This window comes from Erithacus rubecula, assembly GCF_903797595.1.
Source record: "Erithacus rubecula genome assembly, contig: SUPER_W_unloc_1, whole genome shotgun sequence".
In the NCBI taxonomy this organism is placed as follows: domain Eukaryota; kingdom Metazoa; phylum Chordata; class Aves; order Passeriformes; family Muscicapidae; genus Erithacus; species Erithacus rubecula.
Window position 1 is genome coordinate 1126851 of NW_027635709.1, and position 26716 is coordinate 1153566.

At 44.2% G+C, this 26716-nt stretch overlaps 1 protein-coding gene across 1 annotated transcript in view; it reads right to left on the reverse strand.

Moving 5' to 3' along the window:
* LOC306814074 (zinc finger SWIM domain-containing protein 6-like) overlaps nucleotides 1–11982 on the reverse strand; it is a 254808-nt gene extending 242826 nt beyond the window's left edge. The window contains exon 1 of the mRNA XM_079329787.1: nucleotides 11439–11982. Within this exon, the coding sequence (XP_079185913.1) occupies nucleotides 11439–11967 (529 nt within the window). The 5' untranslated portion in view covers nucleotides 11968–11982. The remainder of the gene's footprint in view (nucleotides 1–11438) is intronic.
* Between the last annotated feature and the right edge of the window lie 14734 nt (nucleotides 11983–26716).

Here is a 26716-nt window from a genome sequence, read left to right on the forward strand (position 1 = left end):
ACAAAGACTGGATGCATATTGCTACCTCATCAGGGGAGAGCATGGTAATGCATTGCAAGGGCATCACAACATTTAGAACAGCCATATAAAACTAGTCCTATACTGGATGCTCCTGCATTCACTTCAGACTGAAGTTAAAGATGTCTGGTTCACAGATGTCTCAGTCAAACACATTGATGGTAAATGGAAGTACAGAGCAGTTGCTCTTAACATTCAGACAGGAATAGAAGTAGCAGAAAAAGGAACGGGAAGTGCAAAGGTAAGAACGTTAAAAGCTGTATTGTTGGCACTAAAGGAAAAAGCAAGGACAATATATGTTGATTCTTATTCAGTCTGGGCTGGTGCCACACAGTGGTTGTGTCGGTGGGAAGCATTAGATTGGCAAGTGAATGGAAAAGAGGTTTGCCAGAAAGAAGATTGAAAATGGTTGTTGTTACATCTCAATCCCAATAAATCCACATAGGATGTGTCCAAGCTCATGGCAGTGATCAAGCCTTATAGACTTATTGGAATAACAAAGTGGATCATCTGACAAAAATTAAAAAGATCAAAATTGATCAGTTGAAAAATCCACAACATTGCTATCGATTGAGTGAATGAGTACATTGTAAATTAGGGCATACTGGACAGGAAGCTCTATTTCTTGCAGCACAAAACAGAGGCTGACCATTGACCAAGAAGATGTGTAAAGGCCTTCTCTCACAATATTCCCAGTGCCAATTGAGACTTGGACAAAATTATCCAGACCTGGCATCGCCTTTACATATCAAAAGTGACAAAACACTCTGGTCCAGCTGGCAAATAGATTATATTGAACCTCTGAAGACATCTAATAGTTACATAATAATAGTACATAATAACAGATGTTGAAGTGGTATCTGGACTCTTTGTTGCCACTAAAAGCAAACATGCTGATGCCAAAGCTACTATTTCAGGACTCAGTAACTGGTTTTCCAGTCTCCCTGTCCCAGACTCTATACAGTGTGACAATGGATCACACTTCACCAGCGTGATGGTACAAGACTGGGCCAAAAGGGAAGTTATCAAATTGGTTTTTCATACACCTTATTATCCCCAAGCAAACGGGATTGTGGAGCATGCCAATGGTTTGTTGAAATGCTACCTTAGGCCACACAAATCTGGATGGGATAAAAAGTTACCCTCTTGTGTTATATCAGATAAATAACTGATATGGACCAATGAGTAGTCCTGTTTCAAGAGCTTTCTTGAGTCTAGTGTCCCTTGAATCAGCTCCAAATGATAAAATTGGAGCCTTTCAGGACAACCTAAAGGTGGGCCAACCAGTCATGGTCAAACTACCCCAAACTGGAATTGTACCTATTACTCTAATGGACACTCAAAGACCATTGCCTGGGTGGCTACTGACTCTAATGGCCACCAACACAGAATCAGTTCCGTATTAATATTTCCCACATTCTGAACTAAGGAAATTGACCTATCCTATCCAGTGCACCTGCAATGATAGATAGATATTTTACAGAGCAATGTCTGGCTGCTCTTATCATTGTATAAGTTTGTTGGTTTAACCTCTCTAATAACCTTGAACATTTAAGTATATCCTAACCAACCAGACGACTGTGTGCACATCTGGACCTGAAATAAAAATCCGCTTAAGCAGAATTAGAAAGGACTTTTGACTACTCATACCACTGTGAAAATTACAGCTGAAGACTTCTAAATCCCCTATACATAAATAAAGCCAGCTCTGGAGACAAAAGAACTGTACTGGACCCTACAGTAAGCAGTAAATCCACTGCAGATAGATCTGCAACAGAATCAAAGACTCTAAAATGAAATACATTAAATGTTTCTTTTTGTGTGTGTTTTCAGAGAAATGTTTCCAATATTGCAGCATGATTATTTGTTCCTGGATAAGCCAACCATTCTAGCGAATCCTTGCACCCAATGATTGTAATTGCAACTATGGTTACATTAATGGTTGGTTTATGGATTTTACTCCAAATTTGCAAAATAGGGTGCAACAGAATGTGCAAACCTGAAAAAAAAACATTTTATCTAAAACCAAAAAGGTCTCAAAAGGATGTATGGCTACGCTAGCTTAAGTTGGTCTACATGGTGTTAAGAATCTTGACCAGTATTTTAAAGTACTAGATAATTTAAATAGGTTTTACCAAATAAGTTTATGAATAGTGATTATTGCATCTTTATGCCAAGTTTCTTTCAGACTGTTGCTGTTAGTTTGATTAGTAGATACGTATCTAAGTTTTCCCCAAGCACTGCTTTGAGATTCTTCTGCCTTCTCTCTAGTTGCCACAGAGATTGGAAAAGATTCCTCCCTGAATTAGCTTGGGAGGCCACACAGAACTTCATGATTGAGAAATCAGATTTGTATTCTATACAAAAGGAAGTCGATGACCAATCTGCTGAACTCTTCCAATCATTACATAATAACAGAATCACTAGGTTGGAAGAGACCTTTAAGATCTTCGAGTCCAACCCATGCCCTAACACCTCAACTACACCATGGCACCAGGTGCTACATCCTTTTAAACATATCCAGGGATGGTGACTCTACCACCTCCCTGGGCAAAAGACAAATTCAGTACTTTATTGCTCTTTCCGTAAATAAATTTTTCGTAATATCCAACCTAAATTTCCCTTGGTGCAACTTAAGACTGTGTCCTCTCGTTCTGTCAGTTGCTGCCTGGAAAAAGCAGCACCTGACTACAACCATGTTTCAGGAAGTTGTAGAGAGTGAGAAGGTCACCCCTGAGTCTCCTTTTCTCCAGGCTAAACAACCCCAGCTCCCTCAGCCATTCCTCACTGGGCTTGTGTTCCAAGCCTCTCACCAGCCTTGTTGCTCTCCTCTGGATGCCCTCAAGCATCTCAACGTCCTTCCTAAACTGAGGGGCCCAGAACTGGACAGAGTACTCAAGGTGTGGCCTCACCAGTGCCAAGTACAGGGGAAGAATGACCTCCCTGCTCCTCTGGCCACACTATTCCTGATACAGGCCAGGATGCCATTGGCCTTCTTGGCTACCTGGGCACACTGCTGGCTCATGTTCAGTCATCTGTCAACCAATACCCCCAGGTCCCTTTCTGCCTGGGAACTGTCCAGCAACACCGGCCCCAGCCTATAACGCTGCAGGGGGTTATTGTGGCCAAAATGCAGGACTCTGCACTTGGACTTATTAAACTTCATCTTGTTGGACTACAACCATCCATCCAACCATTCTAGGTCTCTGCAGAGCCCTCCTACCTTCCAACAGATCAACACAAGCTCCCAGCTTAGTGTCATCTGCAAATTTACTAATGAAGGACTCAATACCCTCATCCATGTCATCAATAAAAATATTGACAGAACAGGCCCCAGCACAGAGCCCTGAGGGACACCACTGGTGACTGGTCACCAACTGGATGCAGCACCATTCACCACCACTCTCAGGACCCAGCCATCCAGCCAGTTCTTAACCCAGTGAAGAGTGCTCCTGTCCAAGCCACGGGCTGCCAGCTTTTCCAGAAGTATGCTGTGGGAGACAGTGTCAAAGGCCTTGCTGAAGTCCAGGTACACAACATCCACAGCCTTTCCCACATGTACCAAGTGGGTCACCTGGTCATAAAAGGAGATCAGGTTGGTCAAACATGACCTACCCCTCCTAAACCCATGCTGTCTGGGTCTGATACCCTGGCCATCCTCTAAGTGCTGTGTGATGGCACTCAGTATAAACTGTTCCATTGCCTCACTGGGTACCAAGGTCAAACTAACTGACCTATAATTTCCAGGATCTTCCTTACTACCCTTCTTGTGAATGAGCATCACTTTGGCCATCTTCCAGTCATCTGGAACCTCAGCAGTGAGCCAGGACTGTTGGTAAATGATGAACAGCAGCTTCAGAAGCTCATCTGCCGGATCCCTCATCACCCTGGGGTGGATCTCATCTGGTCCCATAGATTTATGAACATCCAAGCAGCTCAGCAGTTCTCTCACTGCCTCGTCCTAGATAACAGGGGGACCATTCTGCTCCTTGACATCATCTACGAACCCAGGAGGACAGTTGTCCTGAGGACAAGTCATCTTGCCACTAAAGACTGAGGCAAACAAGGCATTAAGCACTTCCACCTTCTCCTCATCTGCCATTACTAATTTTCCTCCTGCATCCAATAGAGAACAAAGGTTGGTCTTACCTTTCCTTTTGTTATTAATATATTTGTAAAAACATTTTTTATTATCCTTTACAAAAGTTACCAAATTAAGTTTGAACTGAGTTTTGGCCTCTCTATTTTTTTTCTATATGCCCTAGCAACCCCCTTAAATACTTCCTGAGACCTGACCCTCCTTCCAAAGATGATGCATCCTCTTTTTATTCCTAAGTTCCTTCAAAACCTTGTTGCCCATCCAGACTGGACATTTGCCTCATTGACTCATCTTTCAGTACACAGGGACAGTCTGTTCCTGTGCCCTCAAGATTTCTGTTTTGAAGCAAGCCCACTTCACTGGACTCCTTTGTTTTTAAGGGCTGCTTCCCAAGGAGCTCTCCAAATACGTCCCCTAAATAGGCCAAAGTCTGCCCTCTGGAAGTCTAGTGTGAAAGTTTTACTACTTATTTCACCAAATATTGAGAACTCTATAATTTCATGATTACTATGCCCCAAAAAGCCTCTAACCATCCCCTCTTCCACCAGTCCGTCTCTATTTGTAAAGAACAAGTCTAGCATAGTCCCTCCTCTGGTGGGCTCACTCATCAGCTGTGCCAAAAAGTTGTCCTCCACATACTCTAAGAACCTCCTGGATTGCCTCTTTTCTGCTGTATTAAGTTCCCAGCAGATGTCTGGTAGGTTAAAGTCACCTAAAAGAACAAGGGCTGGTGATCCTGAAACATCCTCCAGCTGCTTGTAGAATAAGTTGTCCACCTCTTCTTCCTGGTTGGGTGGTTGATAACAGACTCCCAGCAGGATGTCAGCCTTGTTGGCCTTCCCCTGAATTCTTATCCATAGACATTCAACGTCATCGTCATTAGTTTCAATACCCATGGCATCAAAAGCCTCCTTAATATAAAACGGCAACCCCTCCACTTCCTCTCCCTTTCCTGTCTCTTCTGAGGAGCTTGTAGCCATCCAGTGCAGCACTCCAGTTATGCGAGTCATCCCATATTTCTGTGATGGAAACTACATCATAGCTTTGCTGTTGTACCATGGCTTCCAGCTCTTCTTGTTTGTTACTCAAAGACATTGCAACCTAAAGACTGGTTTCATGAACTCTTCCCCCTAGATCCTGGTTTGCATCACATCTTTCTTGCGATTTTTGAGACTCAAGGGCTAGGGAATATTCTGATCTGCACAAACTGGTAACATCATTGGTAGGATGACTTGCTTGGATTGTCCCCAACCACAACAGACATTCTGAATTTAATGTTATACCCTGTTGTTGCAATATTATTTTTATTAGCTAAACTCTGATTTCTTTAATAACTTTGTATGTTAATGTGTAATGTATAACTCAGCTAACACACTTTCAAACTACATGAATTAAGATAAATCTCTTCAGTTTTACTATTTTTCTATCTCAACATATTTGACAATAATATGCATATATGCAGTGGATGCTTTTATAGCTTGGAGGCAAGAGGTACCTGCACTACCACTTTGTGAGGTAAAGATGATTGACTGAAGTCAAGGGGTAGAGTGTAGCACAACTCCCTGCCCTGGATGCTCTGTCTTGGAATGTGATCAAATAGAGGATGTCATGTGCTGGTTTTGGTGTTGAATTATTCTAAAACCAGTCTGGCTCAGCAACCAAATCAACATCCTGATAGTGAGACAAAGATTTGGCAGATAAGCAGCTAAGCTGACCTAGTGACATATGACTGGCAGTGATATCACTTCACACTAGAAAAGTCCAGTCCACTTTCATATGGTCAGGTTTTAACATATTCCTCCTTGAAGTGTGTGTATAAAGTTTCCTCCCTTGGGAAGGGGATGTCCCCCAAGGATACTCTTTGAGGTAAAGAGAAAGAGACCTGCCCACAAGTGCTGGTATGGGTGAGTTAAATCTCTTTCTACTTAATAATTGCTTCTTTTTGCTAGCTTTAATATAATTGCTTTGATATAGTGCACTATACTATACACTACCAGTAGTTTTAGCTTTTATACTGTGTGGCATATAATTCTATTTAAGACCTTTTGTCTAATTATTTATCATAATAAATAATTCATTTTATATAAATATATCTGATTTACCATCTTTAATCCTAAGGGGAAAAGTTACTTAAACCATTGACAAAGTCTGGGGCTAAAACTGGCTTCAGCCACACCCTGACTCCTCTCTAAGGAATTTAGAAAGCAAGGAGGTCCCTTCTGCATCCTGTGACTCAACAGCAGGGCTTCTCCAGTGAACTTCATCTCCACCCACAACAACCTCCTAAAGTTAGAACGCAGAGTACACAAGCATCAGTTGTTGGCATGGCAACCATCCCAAATTCAAGAATTGCTACATACCAAAATACCGGATCACATACAGACAGGTTAGTTTTGTACAGCCTGGTTTTTGGTAGCAGGGGGGGCCACAGAGGTAGCTTGTGTAAGAAGCTGCTGGAAGCTTCCACCATTGTCCAGCAGAGCCAATCTCTGATGGCTCTGAAGATTGACATGCTGCTGGCCAAAGCTGGGCCAATTAGAGAGGTTGGTAACACCTCTGTAATAACATATTTAAGAAGAAAATCAAAACAAAGTGGGCATGCACAGTTTTAATTCCAGCTAGAGAAGAGGAAGAGGTGAGAACATGTGAGGGAAACAACATGGTCAGTGAAGAAGGAGGGAGAGGAGGTGCTCCAGGCACCAGAGCTGAGATTCCTCTGCAGGCTGGGGTGAGTACCATGGTGAAGCAGGTTGCCACCCTGCAGCCCATGGGCATCCATGGGGGATGCAGAGATCCACCCACAGCCTGTGGGGGAGGTGTTCACACCAGAGCAAGTGGATGCCTGGAGGAGCCTGTGATGCAGTGGGAGACCCGGTGGAGAGAAATGGCCCCTGCTTCCAGGGTGGAGCAGCCTGTCCTTAGAGGACTGCACCCTGTGGAGTGACCCACACCACAGCAGTTTTGGGAGGACTGCTGCTTGTGAGATTGGAACAATGTTGGAAAAGTTCTCCGTGAACTGTCTCCCATGAGAATGGACCCCCGGTCTCACAGGGGAAGGACTCCTCCCCCTGAGCAGTGAAAGATCTTGGGTAATAAACTGACCAATCCCCCTATGCACTGTTTCCCTACACTGTCGGTGGGAAGGAAGGAGGGGTTGGGGGAAGAAAAAGTTTTTTTAATGGCTTATTTTACTTCTCATTGTCCTTCTCTGATTTTGTTAGTAATAAATTCACTTTGTACTTCTAAGTTGAGCCTCTTTTGCCCTTGGAGTGTTTTCTCCCAGTCCTTAACTCATGAAGTCTTTGTTAAATTTTTTTTCTCCTCTGTCCAGCTGTGGCAGGGGAGGGTGAGTGAGCAACTATTGTGAGTGCCTGGCATTTGGCCAGTGTCAGTCCACGATGGAATACCTTTCCTAAACTGAAAGCAAACTTTGAAAACTGATTTCTTGGGAGCAAGGAAAGCCTTGAATTTAAGGGAAAAATTAAATGTAAGAAGCATGAAAACTGACCTAAAACAAATTATGAAGAATTTTGTTAGGTCAACCCAATTTAAGTTTTTCTATAAAAGAAGACTTTGTTTTAGAAACTATGATAGGAAAATATTTACAATTCATTTTCTCTTTAAAATAGCTTTAAAAATTCTAGTGCTGACCAAAAATAAAGGCATGTTATTAAGGGCATTGTCCAAATGCCTTTTAAACAGTGACAAGCTTGGGGTATCAACCACCTCTGTAGGAAGCCCGTCCCAGTGTTTGACCACCCTGTCAGTAAAGAAATGATTCCTTAGGTCCAGTCTGAACTTCCCCTGGCACAGCTGTGAACCATTGCCATGCATACTGTCACTGTATCCCAGGGAGAAGAGGTCAATACCTCCCTCTCTACTTCCCCTCCTCAGGAAGCTGTAGAGAGCCATGAGGTCACCCCTCAGCCTCCTTTTCTCCAAACTAGACAAACCCAGAGCCCTCAGCTACTCCTTATAGGACATTCCTTCCAGCCCTTTCACCAGCTTTGTTGCTGTCCTCTAGGACTTTCACATCCTTCTTAAATTATGGGGCCTGGAACAGTACCAGAGGGAAAGCTGCACCAATGCTAAATACAGCAAGAACAATGTCCCATGTCTGTTTGAAGCATTTGGGCAATGTCCTTAACAATACAACTGACATGTTTCATATCACCAGCTTTCACTCTTTTTGTGCAGCCTTCCAAAAAAAGCCCATATTAGGTAAACAAACAAAAAAAAATTTTCACACCTAAACCCAACCAAAATATTTTCAGTAGTAGGTATAGCAAATGTGGAATGCATTTAAGGAGTACAGAAGCAGCAGTCAATAACTCAGTTGTATTTATGCATATTTTCTTTCTCCACATTGACCCTTCCCAACATTACTTCCTTTTGAAGCTATAAACAAACACTTTTTTTTTTCATTCATAATGTTAAAAACTACAATGTAATATTGGCTTTCTCATTTATGTATTAGCTTTTGCATGTTGATATTGACCATAAATATTTGGATATAGTACAATGTATAATTCTATTTAGCTGTTTGTTAATATAATATAATCTATTAAAGTATGTACCGTATAGTTTATAGAAATAGTGGTGTGATTAATGTACTATATCGTAGGCCTTAGCAAAAACACGAAATGTTTAAAATGCTTCTATGTGACTGAAAGAATGGTGGGAAATAATTACTTTGATTCCCACATCTGCTGACTGACCTATCCAAAAGATAAGATAACAGTGAAAAAGCAGAGCACCAGAGAGAAGAATCGTAGAAAAATTTGTTAACCCCTTATCAGAGGATGTGAAGCAACAGGATGGAGGCACAAAAAAAAAAACAAAACAAAGAACAAAACATATTTCACAGGATGTCATGCATAAAAGTTAGAGTATAAAGAAAACAAACCGAAGAGTTCCTGAAACATCAAAAACTCACAAGAATGTCTGAGTAATGTATGAAGCACATGAATATGTATGTACCTCAGTAATATAACTGGATACAGATCACACTGCCTGACTTTACTGCCATGCTTTTTGGCCAAAAGCCAAGGGCACCCCAGCGCTGGTTAATTTTTTATCCCTTATTAAGCTTCTAAAAACCAAAATTTCCAAATTGCAAATCTCGTTTTTCACAACTACTCATTGAGGCCTATTCCACTGCTTGAAAGCAAGCAAAGCCAAGCCCACACCAGATGTCCTAGAAAAGACTGCATCCATTTTTATCACCCCTTGGCTTTTTCACAGTGAATTTCTAGTTTAAATGTAATCAACTAAGAAATACCTCCTTATGTGCACTTCTGTCATTCCTCATTGTTTGCAAAGAGTATCAAGCGCAAGCAAAAGAAAAAAGTCTCAGCACTGCCAATCAAACTAAAAATGTCCTACTTCTGGTTTTGCCAGTCCTGAGGAACCACCAGTGCACCTCAAACCTTTGGAAAAAAGGAGAGAAAGCCAAAACAATAAGCTTATAAAAAAGGTAATTAAAAAATAAAATCCTTAATAACAAAAAAAGTAAAAAAAAAAAAAAAAAAAAAAAAAAAAAAACCAAAACAAACAACCCGAAAAACAAAACAAAACAAACAAAAACACAAAAAACCCCACTCATATCTAAAGCTGAAGTCCACCTAGGCAGAAGGGCGCTTAATCCAGGAACACGAAGCCCTCCCCTTGAGAAAGTAGAAGGCAAATTTTCAGGCTGCCCACGAAGTGAAATCCGCTGAGGACAAGGCCGACAGAGAGCCCAGCACCCTCCGACCACGAGCCGCAGCACCAAAACCAGGAATTCCGCTATAACTCGGCACGGCTCAGCCCCACACGGCGCCGCGAATAAAGGGCGAGCAGCTGCCGCAGTCAATGCACCGCCAGAAGACGGTCCAGGCCAGCACAGGGTGGGACGGCGGCTGCGCACGGCCGGTCCTTCTGTCCCGCTCTGCCCCAATTGTCGAGTCGGCAGTAAGAAGCGATAGTCTTTTGTCTGGTTTCCCCTTTCGGTGGGGGGCAGAAAACCAATGAGAACATAAACGTTAAAATGAGAACAAAGTGTCCAGTCGCCGCCTCCAGCGCCAGGCACCGCCGCACAGCAATGCGCATAGCTATGCGTACAGTAAATGCGCCCGAGCCGCACAAAGTGCAAGAGCAGCACTCTCGGCGAAAGTTTCCTGGGGAAGCCATAAACCCCTTCCTCACAAAGCCATCACCACCCCAACGGGGCCTGCTTGCGGGTGGAGGTAGTAGCTCTCACTCACACGCACACACACATGGCAAGGCAAAACCGTCCCCCCTCCTCCCATCGGGGCGGAGAGTACCAACCTCCAATGTTCTTTAAACAGAGGTAAGAATGAATTAACCAGGGGCACCAGCTCGCAGAGGGGGAAAAAGTGGAAGGAGGCAGTCGCTTAGTGCGGGAGCAGCAGCGGAAGGGGGGAGGAAAGTATTGTTCAAAAAGAAGAAAGAGCAGCGATTTTCTCCTCACCTCGTCGTTGTCACGCAGGGGCTCATCCTAAAGTAATCCGTGAGCCCCTCCGCGCCCGAGCTACAGCATCTCCCCGCCGTGACATGCACATGCCTCTCCCGCTCTACCCAATGGTGGGGCCTGAGCAAATCGCGCCTCCACCCTCTGGCTCGCCGCCACCCTAGAAATGCCTTTGTTTGTAGCTTTCCCCGCACCGCACACCCACTCCTGGGGGCCCGCAGCCTCTTTTAATTCTTTATTTTGGCTCGAGCCGCCTCCCGTCCTCTTCCCCCGCCGTTCCCCTTCTGCTGATTCATTTCAACCAGCGGTTCTGAAGGTGGGGGGGGGGGGGGAAGCGGAGGCATCTCCTTGCTATTGTGACTGAGGGTATGGTGATGACCCGAATTGCCAAATGTAGGGAGCTGGAAGGAAGCAGAGCCAAACGGGATTCCACACTCTGGATTACATGGAGCGGGCACGAGGCGTCGGGAAAGTTAAAGGGACAGGCAAAGGGCAGCGTGCCCAACCCTTCTGCCAGAGACCGGGCCGGCCGTTGGCAGCAGGCGTCGTGGATACGTCACGGAGCAAAGCGAAGGAGTTATTCCATGCTCTGGATCTGAGGAGGAGACTGGAAGAGGAAGTTGCCCGACCCAAATTACAGCCTGAGAGTGAAGGCCGTACCGCGGGGAGAGCGGGGGGAGGGGGGTGCCAAGGAGGTGGGGTGCCTCCGGCCGCCGGGCCGCGCAGCAAGAGGAGGCTCCCCGGATAATAGGTGGGTGACGCGTCACGGGGAGACCCACGTCTACCAGCAGCGCCCTACCCAAGTGGCCGTGGCCCGGCTCCGCAACGCGGTCCCGGCCGGTAACTCACCGACTTGCAGGACATTATCGACATAGCCCCCATCTAGCAGAACGACGCCCCGGCGAAAGGGCAGGCGGTTCTCGTCGACGGCGGTGGTGTCCGCGCCCCCGCCGGGCGCGGTACCGGCGGCGGCCCCCCCGGGGGCGGTGGTGAGATCCTCGGCGCCGGTGTTGAAGGAGGAATACATACAGATTTCCCTCTCGCTCCGGGGGAAAGACCAGTAGACAATCCTGCGTTGCACCGGCTCTGGGATCCGTTCGAACCGCTCTTCCACCTGCTGGAAAGGCCACTTCTCCGCCACCTTGCGAGCCGCGATATCCAGCAGGGACTCGGGGCTCTGGGTCTTGTCGAGCGGTAGCAGCCCCAGAGCGGCAGACGAAGCAGCTACAGTAGCAGTTGCGGAGGAGGGTCCGGCGCAGAGCGCCCCACTGCTAAGGCCAGTGGCGCCCGCCCGTTGGCCTGGCCTGCTGGCCGAGCCATAGGCAGGTCTGCAGCAGAGGCGCTTAGCGGGGAAAGGGAGCTGACCACGCTCCGCCATGATCGCACCGCTCCTAAGCGGATAGCGGAAGTGGGTAATACCCTATAAACGACACCAGGAAGGCCACGGGCCACCTCTGGGTCACGCCCCCTCTTCCTTTACATGGCTGCAAGGGGCGGTACCGGCTGCTCGCCCACCGTGGGGGGCGGAGTGTTATGCAAATTGCTCCCTAAACGTAAATAGAATGGCTTGAGGAAAGCTTGATGTCTGCGTGGGTGGGGGATGGTGTTCCTTGCGCAGAGGCCCTGTGCCGATGTGTTGGTCGCCTTCTTTTCCCCCGACGTCACGAGTGCAAGTCTGAGAGTACCTCGCATGGCTAGTAGCGCCCCTCTCTAACGTCATGTAAGGAATGGAATGCGGGGGTGGGGTCGTCGCGGTCTCAACCCGGTCACCTCCGCTAGGAAAACCGGCGGGGGTGGGTTAGAACTCAGTCCCGCAACCAGAAAGTATAGTAATGGCTGAGGCAGCCACTCTGGTCCACAAAAAGGTAAGGGCTGGCCTGCCTCAAGCGCCTTTCCTGGGCGAAGAGAGGGACGCCCTCCTTTTGCCGGAGCTCCGCGGGCGTAGAGGGCTGCTGGGAGGTATCAGAGGCGCTTCGGAGGGCAGGTCGAAGGTGCTTATGGGTGGCTCCATGTGGGGTCGAGTGGCCTGGCCTGGGCTCCCGCCTCAGAGGCGGGCTGAAATGGGCGAAGCTAGGGTGTTGCTGTTGGGGTGCTGCTCTTCTGGGGCAAGATCTCGAGTGGCTGAACCCACGCGTTCCTGCAACAAGTCCTTGAGGCAGCTCAGTAAGGCGCGACCTAAATTTCCCTTTTATTGGAGACACTACGGTATCTACGGCCGTTGGGCCGCGGGGTGGACTCCCGTCCCGTGGGGTACTCGACGTGTACTGGCTTGCTGGTCGCGCGCGCGCTGTGGACGTGTTTGTGTGTGGGCTGGTTGTAGCCTGGTGCGAGCTCCACGCAGCCGACTCGCTTCACAGGTCCGGTTTGGATCCGCTCTGGTAGCCCAAGATGAAGGGCTCCGTAACATTACTCGAGGTGAGTAAATTGAACGCTACTAACGCGTTGTGTTTGTCTTGATGTTAAAAAAGTCTGTAAAAAGGCTGGTGTTTGCCATCTGTCCCGGTTAATTTTTTTGCAAGTGTTATAAATGAGCACAAAGGGCCATACTCAAAACCAATTTGAAAAATTTATTGAGTACAGACGGCAAAAGCAAATTGCAGCGCTGGGTGGCAGGGAGACTCCGCTCCACAAAACTGCCACGCCTGATCGAGTCGCAAGTCCCCCTTTTAAGTTCTTCCCTTCTTGCTGATTCATCTTTCCATCTCGTTCTGCTTGCTCCTTTTTCCTAAAAAAATTACTAAGACGTTTGGTTATTGTGCTAGCCTAAGTAATCAGTAATCACATACCCACAGACCAGCCCGCATCCCCGGGCTTCAAGATTACTTATCTTAAGCCTGCATGTCCGGGTTTCAAGATAACCTATCTTACAACGAACAAAAAGGTCACCATTCCCTCACAATCCCCCCTTTTTCTATTTACCTATTTTTGTTTGTTGTATCTCTGGAGCTCTTTTCTGCTAAGTTCTAAGCAATCCTCAGTTTCAACACCATCTAGAGGCTCATATTTCGCCCGTATCAGCATAAGGTGGGCAGCTTCTAATCTCCCCTTTACAATATTAATTAGTTTGTTAAAAATACAGGGGCCGAATGTCAATCCGATTACCAGTAAAACTATAGGTCCTGCTATAGTAGATAAAAGGGTGGTTAGCCAAGGGGAATGATTGAACCATGATTCATACCAACTTTGTTGAGCCTCTCGTTCCCTTTTTCGTTGCTCTAGCTGTTTTTGGAGCTCAGCCATAGTGTCTATGACTATGCCGGTATGATCTGCATACGTGCAGCACTCTTCCCGTAAGGCTACACATAATCCCCCTTGTTGTAAGAACAACAGGTCCAACCCTCTACGATTTTGCAACACTACTTCTGATAAAGACCCTACTGATTTTACCAAGCCATCAATAGCCTTTTTAATTCTACTTAGGTCTTCATTCACTGACATTCTTAGATCCCTCATCCCTTGCTGCTGGTTTACTAGGGACGCTACTCCGATACCGATCCCGGCCCCCCCAACACTCAGCAACACTGCCACTGTGAGTGCTGTAAATGGTTCTCTTTTCATTAAGTGATATTCAGGGGTCACCTGATGTTCAGACACATAATCCTTTGGGTGATATGATATTCGGGGGATGATGAGAACCTGTATGCAATATTCCAATGTTTCATTAAAGTTTTTAGTATCGAAGCCATGAGCCACCGTCTCACATCCCCAATATCCACAATAATACTCCCCTGGGTAATTACAATAACTCCTTCCCGGGTTGGATGCAGGACAAAAATAAAATCCTATCTTGTTTAGGCAGGGTTTTGTTGGCATAAGGTTGCAGAGCTGACAACCAAATGAAGGACTTCCCGAGGTTATTACTGTAGAGAGAACTTTCTGATCCTCGAACCTTATTAGCGACCATTTGAAGGGTTCGTGACTAGCTGCTGCTGGTCCCATAACAAGTCCCAGAAGTCCCCCTATCACACACAATTTTAGAGTTAGGGGGTGTTCACTGCCAAAGTTAGTTCGTTGTTTACCAATTCTTTCCATTTCATCCCTCTTACCACTTCCCTCCCGGCCTTGGGTTCTTGAACGGATAAGTGCCTTATTGGTGATTATATTTGGGAGACCTTTTTCCCCACTATTTATCCTTCTGCCTCGCCCGCCAACTAGGTTGCTGCTAGTTGCGGGGTAACCCATCTTCGCGGCAGCAAGGATATTCTTCAGGGGTGGAATTTGCTCCTCTCTCCCACTTCCTTCCTTTAGAATGCCAATTCTTTTCTTTCAATGGTGGAGTATCACACCTGAGTTTCTTTACCTGTTTCCGGCACTTCACTTTTACAATATCCGTATTGAATGGTCCCAAAGGCTCATTGGGGTGGTAACAATAAAGCTCAGGGTTAATACCTTTGGAAAATATTTGCCACCAAGATGGGGATCCCACTTTTAGCTCGCGAGCTTCTACCTTTTAATTTAAACCAAGGTAGTCAGCTCGCGCTGTCCCTCCCAACAAGGCTGGCACACGCTTTTAGGAGCCCTCCCTCTTTGGCAATGAACCCACCACGACTCTCTGCAAATTTTGCAACAAAAGCATACAAATGGGTAGCAATCACAGTCTAACCAGCTGCATGCCACCCTTATATCTTTATGATTTACATTCCCCTCCCCATTATACAATTTCCCTTTATTTGTTAACCTAATGTCTCGATAGTAAGGTTGTTGTGCAAGTTCCTCTAAATATCCGCAATATCCAGGTGACTCTGAGGTTCTGATTAATTCTTTTTGCAATATCCAGTTATCTCCTACCCAAATGTCCCCCGAGTCCATTTATGGAGGCGTTTTCTTTTTCAAAGTCAATTTTAAGTCACCTGTTGTTCTTTTCACCTCCCATTCAGAGTTATTAGTGTCCTTTTTGAACTTCGATGGATCCACTGGTCCCTTTATTCGGCTGGCATGAGTCCACCCTTTCTCTGCCGTCCGGATGGCCGTGTCTGTGGTGAGGAGTACTAAATATGGTCCTTCCCACTTCGGGGTTATGGGATTTTCTTTCCAACTCCGGATCAATATCCAGTCCCCGGGCTGTACCTGGTGTTAGAGCTACCAGGTACTTATTGATATAAATTTCATAACATTTCAAATGGGGAAAGCCCCACATCCGCTCGGGGTTGGGTTCGGATGTTCATCAAGGCTAGTGGAATACATTTTCCATCCTCTAGCATCCATTTTCCTGACTTCTCCTTAACCCCCATTTTCCTTAATTTTCCTTTTCCTCATTAGTAAAAATTATGTTAGTACTTTCCTCATTATGTACTTTTTGGTTTTCTTGCCCCCCTTTTTCTTTTAGGACCATCTCTCTTAAGGCTGCCTGCTTAGCTTCTTGGTCCGCTGCATTATTTCCTCTGCTTTTGAAATCTATTCCCCGTTGGTGTCCTTTTAAATGGACCACGGCCACTCTCCTAGGTCCCCTCAAAACCTGCAATACTTCAACTATTAGCTTCTGGTGCACTAGGTCTTTCCCCTGTGAATTGATCAAACCCCTTTCTTCCCATATTTTTCCAAAGGTATGTACCACCCCAAATCCATATCTGGAGTCAGTATATATTATCCTTTCTTTTCCCTTGAGGAGTTTTAGAGCTCTTAATATGGCATACAACTCGCATGCTTGTGCAGACCAAGATTTATCTAAAGTACCTGACTCTATCACTTGCAGGTCGGAACCCCCCACAATTGCGTATCCTGATCTCCTTCTTCCTTCAATCACCCTAGAGGATCCATCCACAAATAATCTTTCACCATCTTCTAACTCCTCTTCCTCCAAATCAGGCCTAATCTTTGTTTGCTCTTCAATGGTTGCTATGCAATCGTGGGTTAGGGGTTGATGTTCCAGTTCCCCATATAAAAATGCAGCTGGGTTCTGTAAGGTGGTAGTTTCTAGTGTTAAATCGGGGGCTTCTACTAGAATGCCCTCATACTTTAAAAGTCTCGCATCAGAGATCCATTTGTCTGCCTTTTGTTGCATCACACTCCGGATATTATGAGGAGACATCACCTTTAGGCTACTATTAAAGGTAATTTTTCTAGCTTCTTCAACCAATAGAGTGCATCTCGCTACAATTTGCAAGCATGTGGGCCACCCCCTACTCACTGGATCTAAAATTTTTGACAAATATGCCACTGGCTTCTTCCTCCCCGCCCAGTCCTGAGTAAGCACCCCAAAAGCAATACCTTCTTCTATGTTCACAAATAAAAAGAATGGCCTCCTTAGATCGGGGAGGCTTAGGACTGGGGCATGGACCAGGCTCTCTTTTAACTCCTGGAGTTTGTCTGTGTCCTCTTGGCTCCATTTTAACAACCCTTCTTGTGTTAATTTGTAATACAAAAATCTGGCCTTGCTGCTATAGTTTTCAATCCACTGTCTACAATACCCAGTAAGTCCTAAAATTTGGCGAATTTGTCTTTTATTCTTTGGTATTGGCAATGCCACAATTGCTTGGATCCTTTCAGGATCTATTCTCTTTTCTCCCCTTCTCTATCGGTCTCTCTCTCTCTCTCTCTCGCGGCTTTTCTCTCTCGGTCTCTCTCTTCTCTCCGGGCCCGCACCCTTCGAGACTAGGCCTCGCGTTCGCACGGTAACCACCACCACACGCGCGGCTGGGCGCGCGCGGGACGAGGGCTCAGCTGGGGCTGACCCACCCCCCGAGGCCGGCCCCATAAACACCGGCTCCGACCCGCGGGAGCGGCATCGCGGACGCGACGGTGGCGGCATGGCAGCGACGGGCACACCGGCGGCGGCGGCCGGCGACATCGCCGCCCCGCAGCGCCTGGGGCGGGGAACGGCGCCGCGCGCGGAGCTAACCCCCACCCGCCGGGCGGCGGGGAGGCGGGATGCCCCCTTCCCTCGGCGACGGCCGACCCTTCCCGTGCCGCCACGGGCAAGGAGCCGGGACCGCTGCGCAGCTTTTTATTTTCGCTTCGGACACACAGCGCGAGCCTTTTTTTTTTTTTTTTTTTTTCCTCTTTTGCCCTTCCGCCGCTTGTGGTTTTTTTTCTCTCCCCTTCTCAAGTAATGTCCCAAATACTTGACTACCTCCTCCACAAATTGAAGTTTGGCTTTGGAAGCTGTCAGCCCTTTAAGTCCCAGAAAATTCAATAGCCGAATACTTTCTTCTCTTACGTCCTCCTCCAATTTCCCTGCCAGCAATAGGTCATCCACATATTGTATCAGGGTCACCCCCGGCCTAGTTTAATAATCTTGCAAGATCTGTTCCAGTGCCTGTCCAAACAAGTTTGGAGATTCCGTAAACCCCTGGGGTAACACTGTCCATCTAAGCTGTTGTCTTCTTCCTGTATCAGGGTTTTCCCATTCGAAAGCAAAGTAATCCCGGCTTGCTTCATCGAGGGGACAGGCCCAAAAGGCATCCTTTAAGTCCACTACACTATACCATAAATTATCAGGTCCTAGCTTGCTCAAAAGGGTGTAGGGGTTTGCTACTACAGGAAACCTCGCTATGGTCCGTTTGTTTATCTCCCTCAAATCATGTACTAGACGGTACGACCCATCCGTCTTTTTGACAGGAAGTATAGGCGTATTGTAAGGAGACATACAAGGCTCCAGCAGCCCCCTATTTAGTAGTCTTCCTATCTCAGGTTTTAGTCCCCTCCTTCCTTCTGGGAAAATGGGGTATTGTTTTATTCTCACGGGGACCTCAGGATTCTTAATTTTTACCGTGAATGGGGCTATTTTCAGTTGTCCAACGCTTCCTGGGTTGTACCACACATCAGGATTTATTCTGTCCTCCTCCTCTTGTCTAAGGGGGCAAAGCCTAATTTGTAATTCCTTTTCCACTACTTCTATTTGAATTCCTAATTCTATGATCATGTCTCTTCCTAATAGGTTATAATCAGATTCTGGTACTAGTAAAAAGTCCCCTATTCCTATCTTTGATTCTGATTCCACCGTCACCCTTTTTATCACCCTTACTTCAAAAGGTTCTCCTTTTGCCCCCACCACAGTGGCGGTTTCTTTAGACAGGGTGCATCCCTTGGGCAAAAATTGAATGGTAGATCTTTCTGCACCCGTGTCGACCAGAAAGGTTATCTCCTGGTCATGGGGACCCACTCTCAGTTTTATCAAGGGCTCTTTTTGTTGTTTCCGGGTCCCCATTAAATAGAGCCCCTGACCCCTCTAATCTGCTTTGAATTTTCTCATCTCTAATTCGGACTCGACATTCCCTCTTGAAATGTCCCCTCTTTCCACAATAAAAGCACACCTTCTGGTCTTGCCTCTCCCTCTAATCTCTCGGACCCCCAAACTCTCTTATAGGCTCTTTTTGCATCTTTCCCTGATCATGCCCTCTACTTTCCCGCACCGCTATGGGGGAGGGGCTATCATAGTCTCCTCAGCTCGACCCCCCTTCTTCTTCTCCTTATTCTCGCTAGATTTTTCTGTTAGTTTAAAAATAAACACCTCTGGGCGGCCCACCCACACCTTAGCATATTCACTCTCCTCCAGGTGAAAAGGTTTCTTTGTATTTACCCAAATGTTTAGTTTTTGCTTCACCCATTCCTCGGAAGACCCAAATACTGGCCATAACACACCCTTTGAGATTTCCTTTCCACCCCATATCTCTACACAATAGTGTATCATCCTAGCCTTATCCTTCCCCCCTGTGTCCGGAAAATGTTCCCAATTATCTAAAAAAAACCCCAAGGGACTGTCCCTTGGTACAGGTGGGAGTTTAATCCCTGCAGGAGGCTTACTCTTCCCCTGTCCCATTCCTCCGGAGTGCCTTCATTCGCACAAAAAGTCACTTTCGCTTCCCCTGTTTCGTGGCCCAAGCCCTCGCGGGTCAATGGGAACCGCACTACTAAAGGGTCCGCACTCACTTGGGGAATCTGGCTGCCAGTTCCCCTCTCACACACACCACGTCGCCGCACTCCGGGATCCCGACCCCACCCGAACGGATCCCCGTACTTACGCGTCCCGCGTCTTCGTCCAGACTTTGTGCACAAAATTTAAGGGGTCAACCGGGCCCTTTTCTCCTTTGCTTTTGCCTTCTGGTTTTAGGTTCGTCGGTCGAGGTGGGAGCGGGGGCTCCCGTCCCTCGGGACCACCAAGAGGGTGGGGCGCGCCTTCCCACAGACGGGAAATCCCCCTTACCCAATCTCGATCCGAGTCACGGCACCAAATTGTTATAAATGAGCACAAAGGGCCATACTCAAAACCAATTTGAAAAATTTATTGAGTACAGACGGCAAAAGCAAATTGCAGCGCTGGGTGGCAGGGAGACTCCGCTCCACAAAACTGCCACGCCTGATCGAGTCGCAAGTCCCCCTTTTAAGTTCTTCCCTTCTTGCTGATTCATTTTTCCAGCTCGTTCTGCTTGCTCCTTTTTCCTAAAAAAATTACTAAGACGTTTGGTTATTGTACTAGCCTAAGTAATCAGTAATCACATACCCACAGACCAGCCCGCATCCCCGGGCTTCAAGATTACTTATCTTAAGCCCGCATGTCCGGGTTTCAAGATAACCTATCTTACAACGAACAAAAAGGTCACCATTCCCTCACACAAGCGGTGCGGTGCATAATGTTCGCAGTTGCTGCAGAGCATGAAGTCACAAGTATTCTTTTTATTTTTCAGGATTCATTAAAAAACGTAGCGACATATGGGATCATACTGACTCCTTAAATCAAATGCCCTTCCTAAAAAAAAAAAAAAAAAAAAAGGTTGATTACCCACAGTAGCCGCAGGCTGAGAATGACTCCTGCATAGCAACTTGCAGTTGAAAACACTTATTCATTTTGCTTAAATTTAACAGTGAACAATGCTTGATAGTATACGATGCAGAAGCGGTAATTTGAGTGCCTAGTTGCTTCATTCACGTAGACTAGTTTACCCAGGTAGACTCCATTTTCTATGATGTAATGCAAGTGTTCATTTGGGAAATGCAGAGTTGGGAGATGGCTCCATCAGGGAAATCAGCGAAATAATGTCAAGTGTGTCAGGTGTAAGATCTAAGAAGTACAAATACCATCAAGTTGACTTGAAACTTCATATCTATGTTTTGTTTTCACCAAAACCTAAGACTACACCAATGTCCCAGTCTGGGGTTCCTCCTCTGCCCCGGGATCACCCCAGAGGGACACGAAGGTGGTTCAAACCCTGGTTTTCCCCGAAGCCGCCAAAGAGAGACTGCCGGAGACAGTTTTCTCTTTTTCCAAGGACAGTTTATTGTTTCTTATCTCTGGGACACTTTGCCTGGCCAGCAGCGGTCTGCTCAGCCTGGCATCCATGGTGGAATCTGCCTGGTCAAGGCAGGGCTTATCTTATATAGTTAGTACTACGTATTACATGTTTACAAAATTTTACCAATACAATACAATTTTATTAAATGCTCCAGCCCTGACCCCAACCAATCCAAGAGGCCAACGTGTCACCCAACATGGATGACATGGAGAAGAAGGAGGAAAAGGTGTCCACCCCCCAAATTCTCCATCTTGGCCACGTGTCCCTTATCATAAACATTCAATAAAACCTATTTATCTACGTTCTAACATTCTAATTTACACTCTACTCATCATTATTTTTTGTGTCTCTTCTCTCAATGTGGGCAGATTCTCCCAAGGAGCCAAATCCAGCCCCTGCAGCTCCTGGGCAGCACTCAGGGGTCTCTGAGGGGTCTGCCAGGGGGGTTTTTGCACCCCCAAAGGAGCCAGGAAAAAAACCCTGGACTCCCACACACCAATAGTTTATTCTTTTAACAGGTGTTTAAAGAGCTTTGATGAAACTTTTCCATTAAAACTGAATGGAAAGTTCAGTGAACTCTATAAGATTTGTAGACTGGTTTTTAAAAAAAGATCAGCAGAAAACCTGAAGATGGTTTAAAATATGCAAGTATTTGCTTTTTTACATACTGCCAAGCTCATAGACAGTAGCATTGATTTTTCATTTCATAGGTAGAGAATCTTTTTACATCTAGGTAAAGAACTTATTTTTCTGCTGTCAGTTGCTTATATTAAGAAAATGGTTTATGGTTTTTAATCAAGGAGTTTAAATTGCAGACTACATACAGGGACTCAACTGTGTTCCGCAGAGTTCAATTTCTGTATATGCTATAAGGTGGTGGTTTTTTTTGGGATCATGAGCTCTACCTTCTAAACAGGAAATGAGTATAAACTAATACTTGTGCTTCTGGGTATAGACGGTACAAAACAGTTACTCTTGAGGTACCAGTTTTGTAAGTTCGCAGATACCTTGCTGATATATTAACTTACATGTTCATAATTTTGGGTATATACTTTAGAAGTGATCTACTGGAGCTATAACTTAATTCCTACTAAATTTTAGAGATATTTGGGAGCCTGAATGCTACAGGCAAGAGATAAGGATGAAGCACTTTATTTTACTATTAGTATGGTATTGATTTCAGTATTTCTGGAAGCAGATAAATGGAATATATAGCAAATAGGAAGAAATTAATGTTTGCATGTGTACAAGATCAGAGGAAATTTATATTTAATTTTCACACCATCACTCTCTCTTAATAATTGTTCGCATCTTAAAGTATTTTTTATTCTGTGTTATTCTAGCACTATTTCTCTTTTAAACAAGTGTTTAGTAAGTCAGTAAAAATGCTCTTCTAAATTGGGTAATGGCTTTTTTTTATCAGGTCTTAACTACCTGCTGAAATAAAAATAACACACTAATTCCACTGGAAGTATTCTTCCTGTCATAATAAAGTTTTATAGTAAAAATTGAGATCCACCTTTTTCATCCATCTACTACTCAGCAGGAATGTCTACCTCCTGTTAAGTAAGAATATTAATAGCTACACAGGATGCTCTTGAAGCATTTTTCATTTCTGAGCTAGGGAGTACATGAAGAAGTAATGGCATCTTTGATCTTGAAATTCTGCCATAAGCACCAGATATGCTTCTCCTTGGTCTCCCTCTGCATTGGTGTAGCTCCATAATTATTTGCAAATTATAATTTGAGTCTGAAGTTCCTTTGTCCCACTAAAATTGCCCCTTAAGTTCCTTTAACTTTCTGAAAGCAAGTGGGAAGATGTTTTAATTCCAGGGAAGAAAGAAAAATGTGTTAAAGCCATACTTTAACTATATTTAATTTTTTTGTTAGTTTTATCTTTCAATGGATATTCTTGTGCAAAGACCTTGCTGAGCTGAGCATTCCTCTTTTTCTGCCTCATGGTTTTGGGAGATCTGTATTCCAGAGCTATGCAGAGAGGAAGGAACAGCTGCAAAACAGCAACCTTGACTTGGTTAACTTCCTGCACATAATCAAGGCCTATTCTGTGAGCTGCTTGGAAAAATACTTGACCACCATTCGGTGAAATTGATTCTTAGTAATGTTTCAAAACATTAGGACACTTGCATGCATTTTTGCTCATTCTACTAATACATGCAGAGCTTAATCTTTCTATTAGTTATGGTAATTTAAAAGAAAGATCACATATAGCTGCATAGTTGTGTTTATATGAAACAAACAGTGGTCTAAATATAGAAAAATGGATTGCAGACAACCTAATGCTGGCCAACATAAGTCACCCTGGTGGTAACAATTATCTGGAAATGTGAAAACTAGAACAACAACCAAGCGTTAAGAGGAGACATGGCATTTAAACTGAACAAGAGTACAGATTCATGTGCTGAAATAGTAGGGAGTTAGAGATTAAGAGGAAGAAACTCAGGGAGGTTAGAGGGCTCTTAGAGCTTTAAGAAAAAACATAAGAACATTATTCACAGTGTTAGCATTAAAATAAATACAAAATGACTGATGGGTCTGCTGAAACAGGTGATTTTAAAATACTGAAATTAATCCTTTTTAACCTGTTTCTTTGTGGGTTTTCTAGATAACTAAGCAATTCTTATAAGAAAGCTGTAGATTTTATGAATTCCAAATGTATTCTGTGATTTATCTCTTGAAATTTTGAAAAATGCTGCTATAGGTAATGGTAGTGAATATCACTATGCTTTGCAGTATAGCAACTGGAAATTTAAACACAGGAAAAATGGATAATAGTGATGAGTGTTGATGAAGTTATTGTCTTAAGATTGGTCGATGAAGAAAATGTGCTTGGTCAATATCTTTGGGTTTACAATGTTTTCTTAAATGTTTTCATTTGTTATACTCAAACTTTTTTAAAATTATAGGTGTTTAAAATATAATGTTTTGCTTTTAGTAGCCTTTTAAACCAAATACTCTAGGGCAAATATTGCCAGCTCTTTGGAGTCTCTCTGTTAAAGTGAAAATAAACCAGCAGCAGTGAATGAGCCCTTTCAAAGTGCAAGTTTTTATTCTAATTAAATTTCATGATGATTCCAAAACTGGTGTCAGGATAGAATCTAAAAGCATTTAGGAAAATGTACTTAAAATACCAAGTGTGCTTTAACAGTATTCTACAATAATGAAAAGATACAAACATTCTAATTCTTGACATTCATCTGTGTCCTCTGACTTTTTGTGGCTTGATACTTGATGTATGAAGTCATTCTAAGATGGACTGAAGGAGAGGGCATGTGTGCTAGAGTCCCAGAGCTGTGTGAATTAAGGCTACTGTATTTTCTCAAGGAATGAGCACATTCAGTTTGCATTTATTGAAAATAGACCCTGGGAATGAATTATTTCTTCTTTATAAGGATCCTTGTGCAGGGATATCTGTTGTGACAATTTAGCTCACTACTAACTTACTAGGGATAAAAGCATCACCATTCCAAGTAAAATGATAATGTGAAAGCATTTTCTTAAAATTAAACATGTTGAACTGATTTCAGAATTTCAAAGTAAAAAAGCTTTCCTAAACTTTAAAGGATTTAATTTCTTCTAATATAAAAATAAAAGCAAATTTGATGAAAACATATTTTTTTTCAAATAACTTCTATGTATTTTTTTTATCAGGTTAATCAGTTGCAAAATGCTACTGATTGATCTACTGTCATGAACACCTCAGCACATATAATTGTCTCTGTTTAGAGACAAGTTTACAAGAAAAATGCTCTGGAATGAGTGTATCCTCTGAAAAAAGGATTCCAACAATCCCTTTCTGCCAATAAGAAATGAATACTAGTGCATGAAAGTGAAAAAAACCCAACCAGTTATTGACAGTGCCCACACCGCATGGGAAAAAAAAAGCCCTAATAAATGCTAGATATTGAAGTGGCGGACCTTACACACACACACACACACCCCAAAACAAACAAAAAAACATACAAACAAAAGAAAACAGACCGAAATGCCAGGGAAAGAAAACAAAAGCCACAATGACCAGGAGGGTGGTGGGGAGAAAACAAATGGCCCTGGCTCCTGTCTCAAGGGAAAAAAAAAAAAAAAAAACAAAAAAAAAAAGGTTCATGGCCCAGCTTGGTCAAAACAGATGGAAATCTGGTGAATCGCTGGTGTTGGTCCCTTCTTCACAGCAAATTTGGTGTCCTTTCTTTCACCAGCTCGGCTTTTCTGAGGTCTGGGACTGGGACCCAGGTCACCTTCCCCCCGGTCCCTGGCCGACTCATCTCCTGGCGATTGTTCCCTCTCATCTCGGACCAAAACCAAACTGTCCAGTTCAAGAAAAAAGCTGCTGAAGGATTACTGTTGCAGTCTCCAAGGTTAGTGAAAGGCAAAAAACCCAAACTTCTTCCTTAAGCTAATAAAAACCAAGTTAGCTATGCAAAAAAACCTCAACCAAACAAAAAAACAAAAAAAGAAAACCCAAAAAATCCAGTCCACCCAGCACGAAGGACGCCTGGGCAGTGAGGCTTTTAAAAAGCCCGCGCAAGAGCCCCAAGGCTTCCCCCTTCCCCGGACTCACCTTAAAGCTATAGCAACCATTTCTGGGCATAGAGCAGATGGTCAGGGAATAGAAAAACCACCCCAAGACAAGAATGTACAGAAAGTGAAGTAGACTGATGGTCTAAATGGAAATGCCATTAGACTGCCTTCTTATGGATAAGTATTGTGATAAATGTATTGCAGTGTTGGCTTTTACAATTGTTAAAGTGAATACTATGTGTTTTATAATGCTGACCTTTATAAAAGAAGTTTTGCTAAAGCTTAGAGTTCTTTTAATCCGAATGTTGTGTTGTGATACCAGTGTTGGTTGGGAGTTGTAATGTTAACATTTAAACAATGAAAGAATCAAGGCCTGTTGAATATATCGAAAAGTAGCAGATGACCACAATGAGGATGACTGCACATGCTCTAAAGGGGAGGGATGGAAGAGGAACTATGCTAAAATATTTTAATATGTATAACTGTTTGTAAATATGTATTAGGCTGATGCAATACCCAAGGTATATAAGGGGTGTTACTGTATTGACTGGTATGCCTCTGGCTGCAGCTAAGCACCTAGCACTGTTCCTTTTGCTTTATTGACTTTGTCCCTTATTGTCTCTTATTAAATTTTCTTTAAATTTTAACTGAGGAGAGGGCTTTGTTTCTCATAAGCATCTTACGCTAATAAATCTTTTTATCTTCTCTGACTTCATTCCTTTAAACTGCATTTTACTTTAGCTTTCCTTGCATTAGACCAAATAGCTACTTTGCCATTACAGACAACATAGTAATTCTTGGGCAGAAACTCTGAGTGAAGACTGGCATTAATCCACTAACATAAGGAACAAAAGACATTGTTTGCTCATATATTCACCTATGAGAAAGAAAGAGAAGCAACATATATTAAAAGTTCTCAGAAGCGCATTTTCCAGGATGTTAAGTGCTGGTAAAATGGTTTTAAAGTAAAAAGAAAAGAAATCAGACAAAAAAAAAAAAAAAGAGAGCTGTCTTTGTCCCATTTCAAAAAGTCTGAGACAAGATCCTTTGTGATGGTGAGGGAACTGTACTTTCAAGGGAACAGCTTAATATGCTAAAAACTAATGCTCCTGCCTATGTGCTAGAGATGCAGTACATATCTGTAGCATACCTTTTTATTCTGGTACATCCTTGTCTCCACCAGTGCAGCAAAGACAGCAGCACAAGGAAGAGTAAATATACCTAACTGGCCATCAATTACTTTAGATACTTGCCAGTCTTCTCTGAGCTTCCATGCCTTATGAATTATAACTGAGAACCTGCAAAAAGTATGGGGGCAGAGATAGCTGAACAACACTTAAATAATTGCTTTTTTAAAAAAGC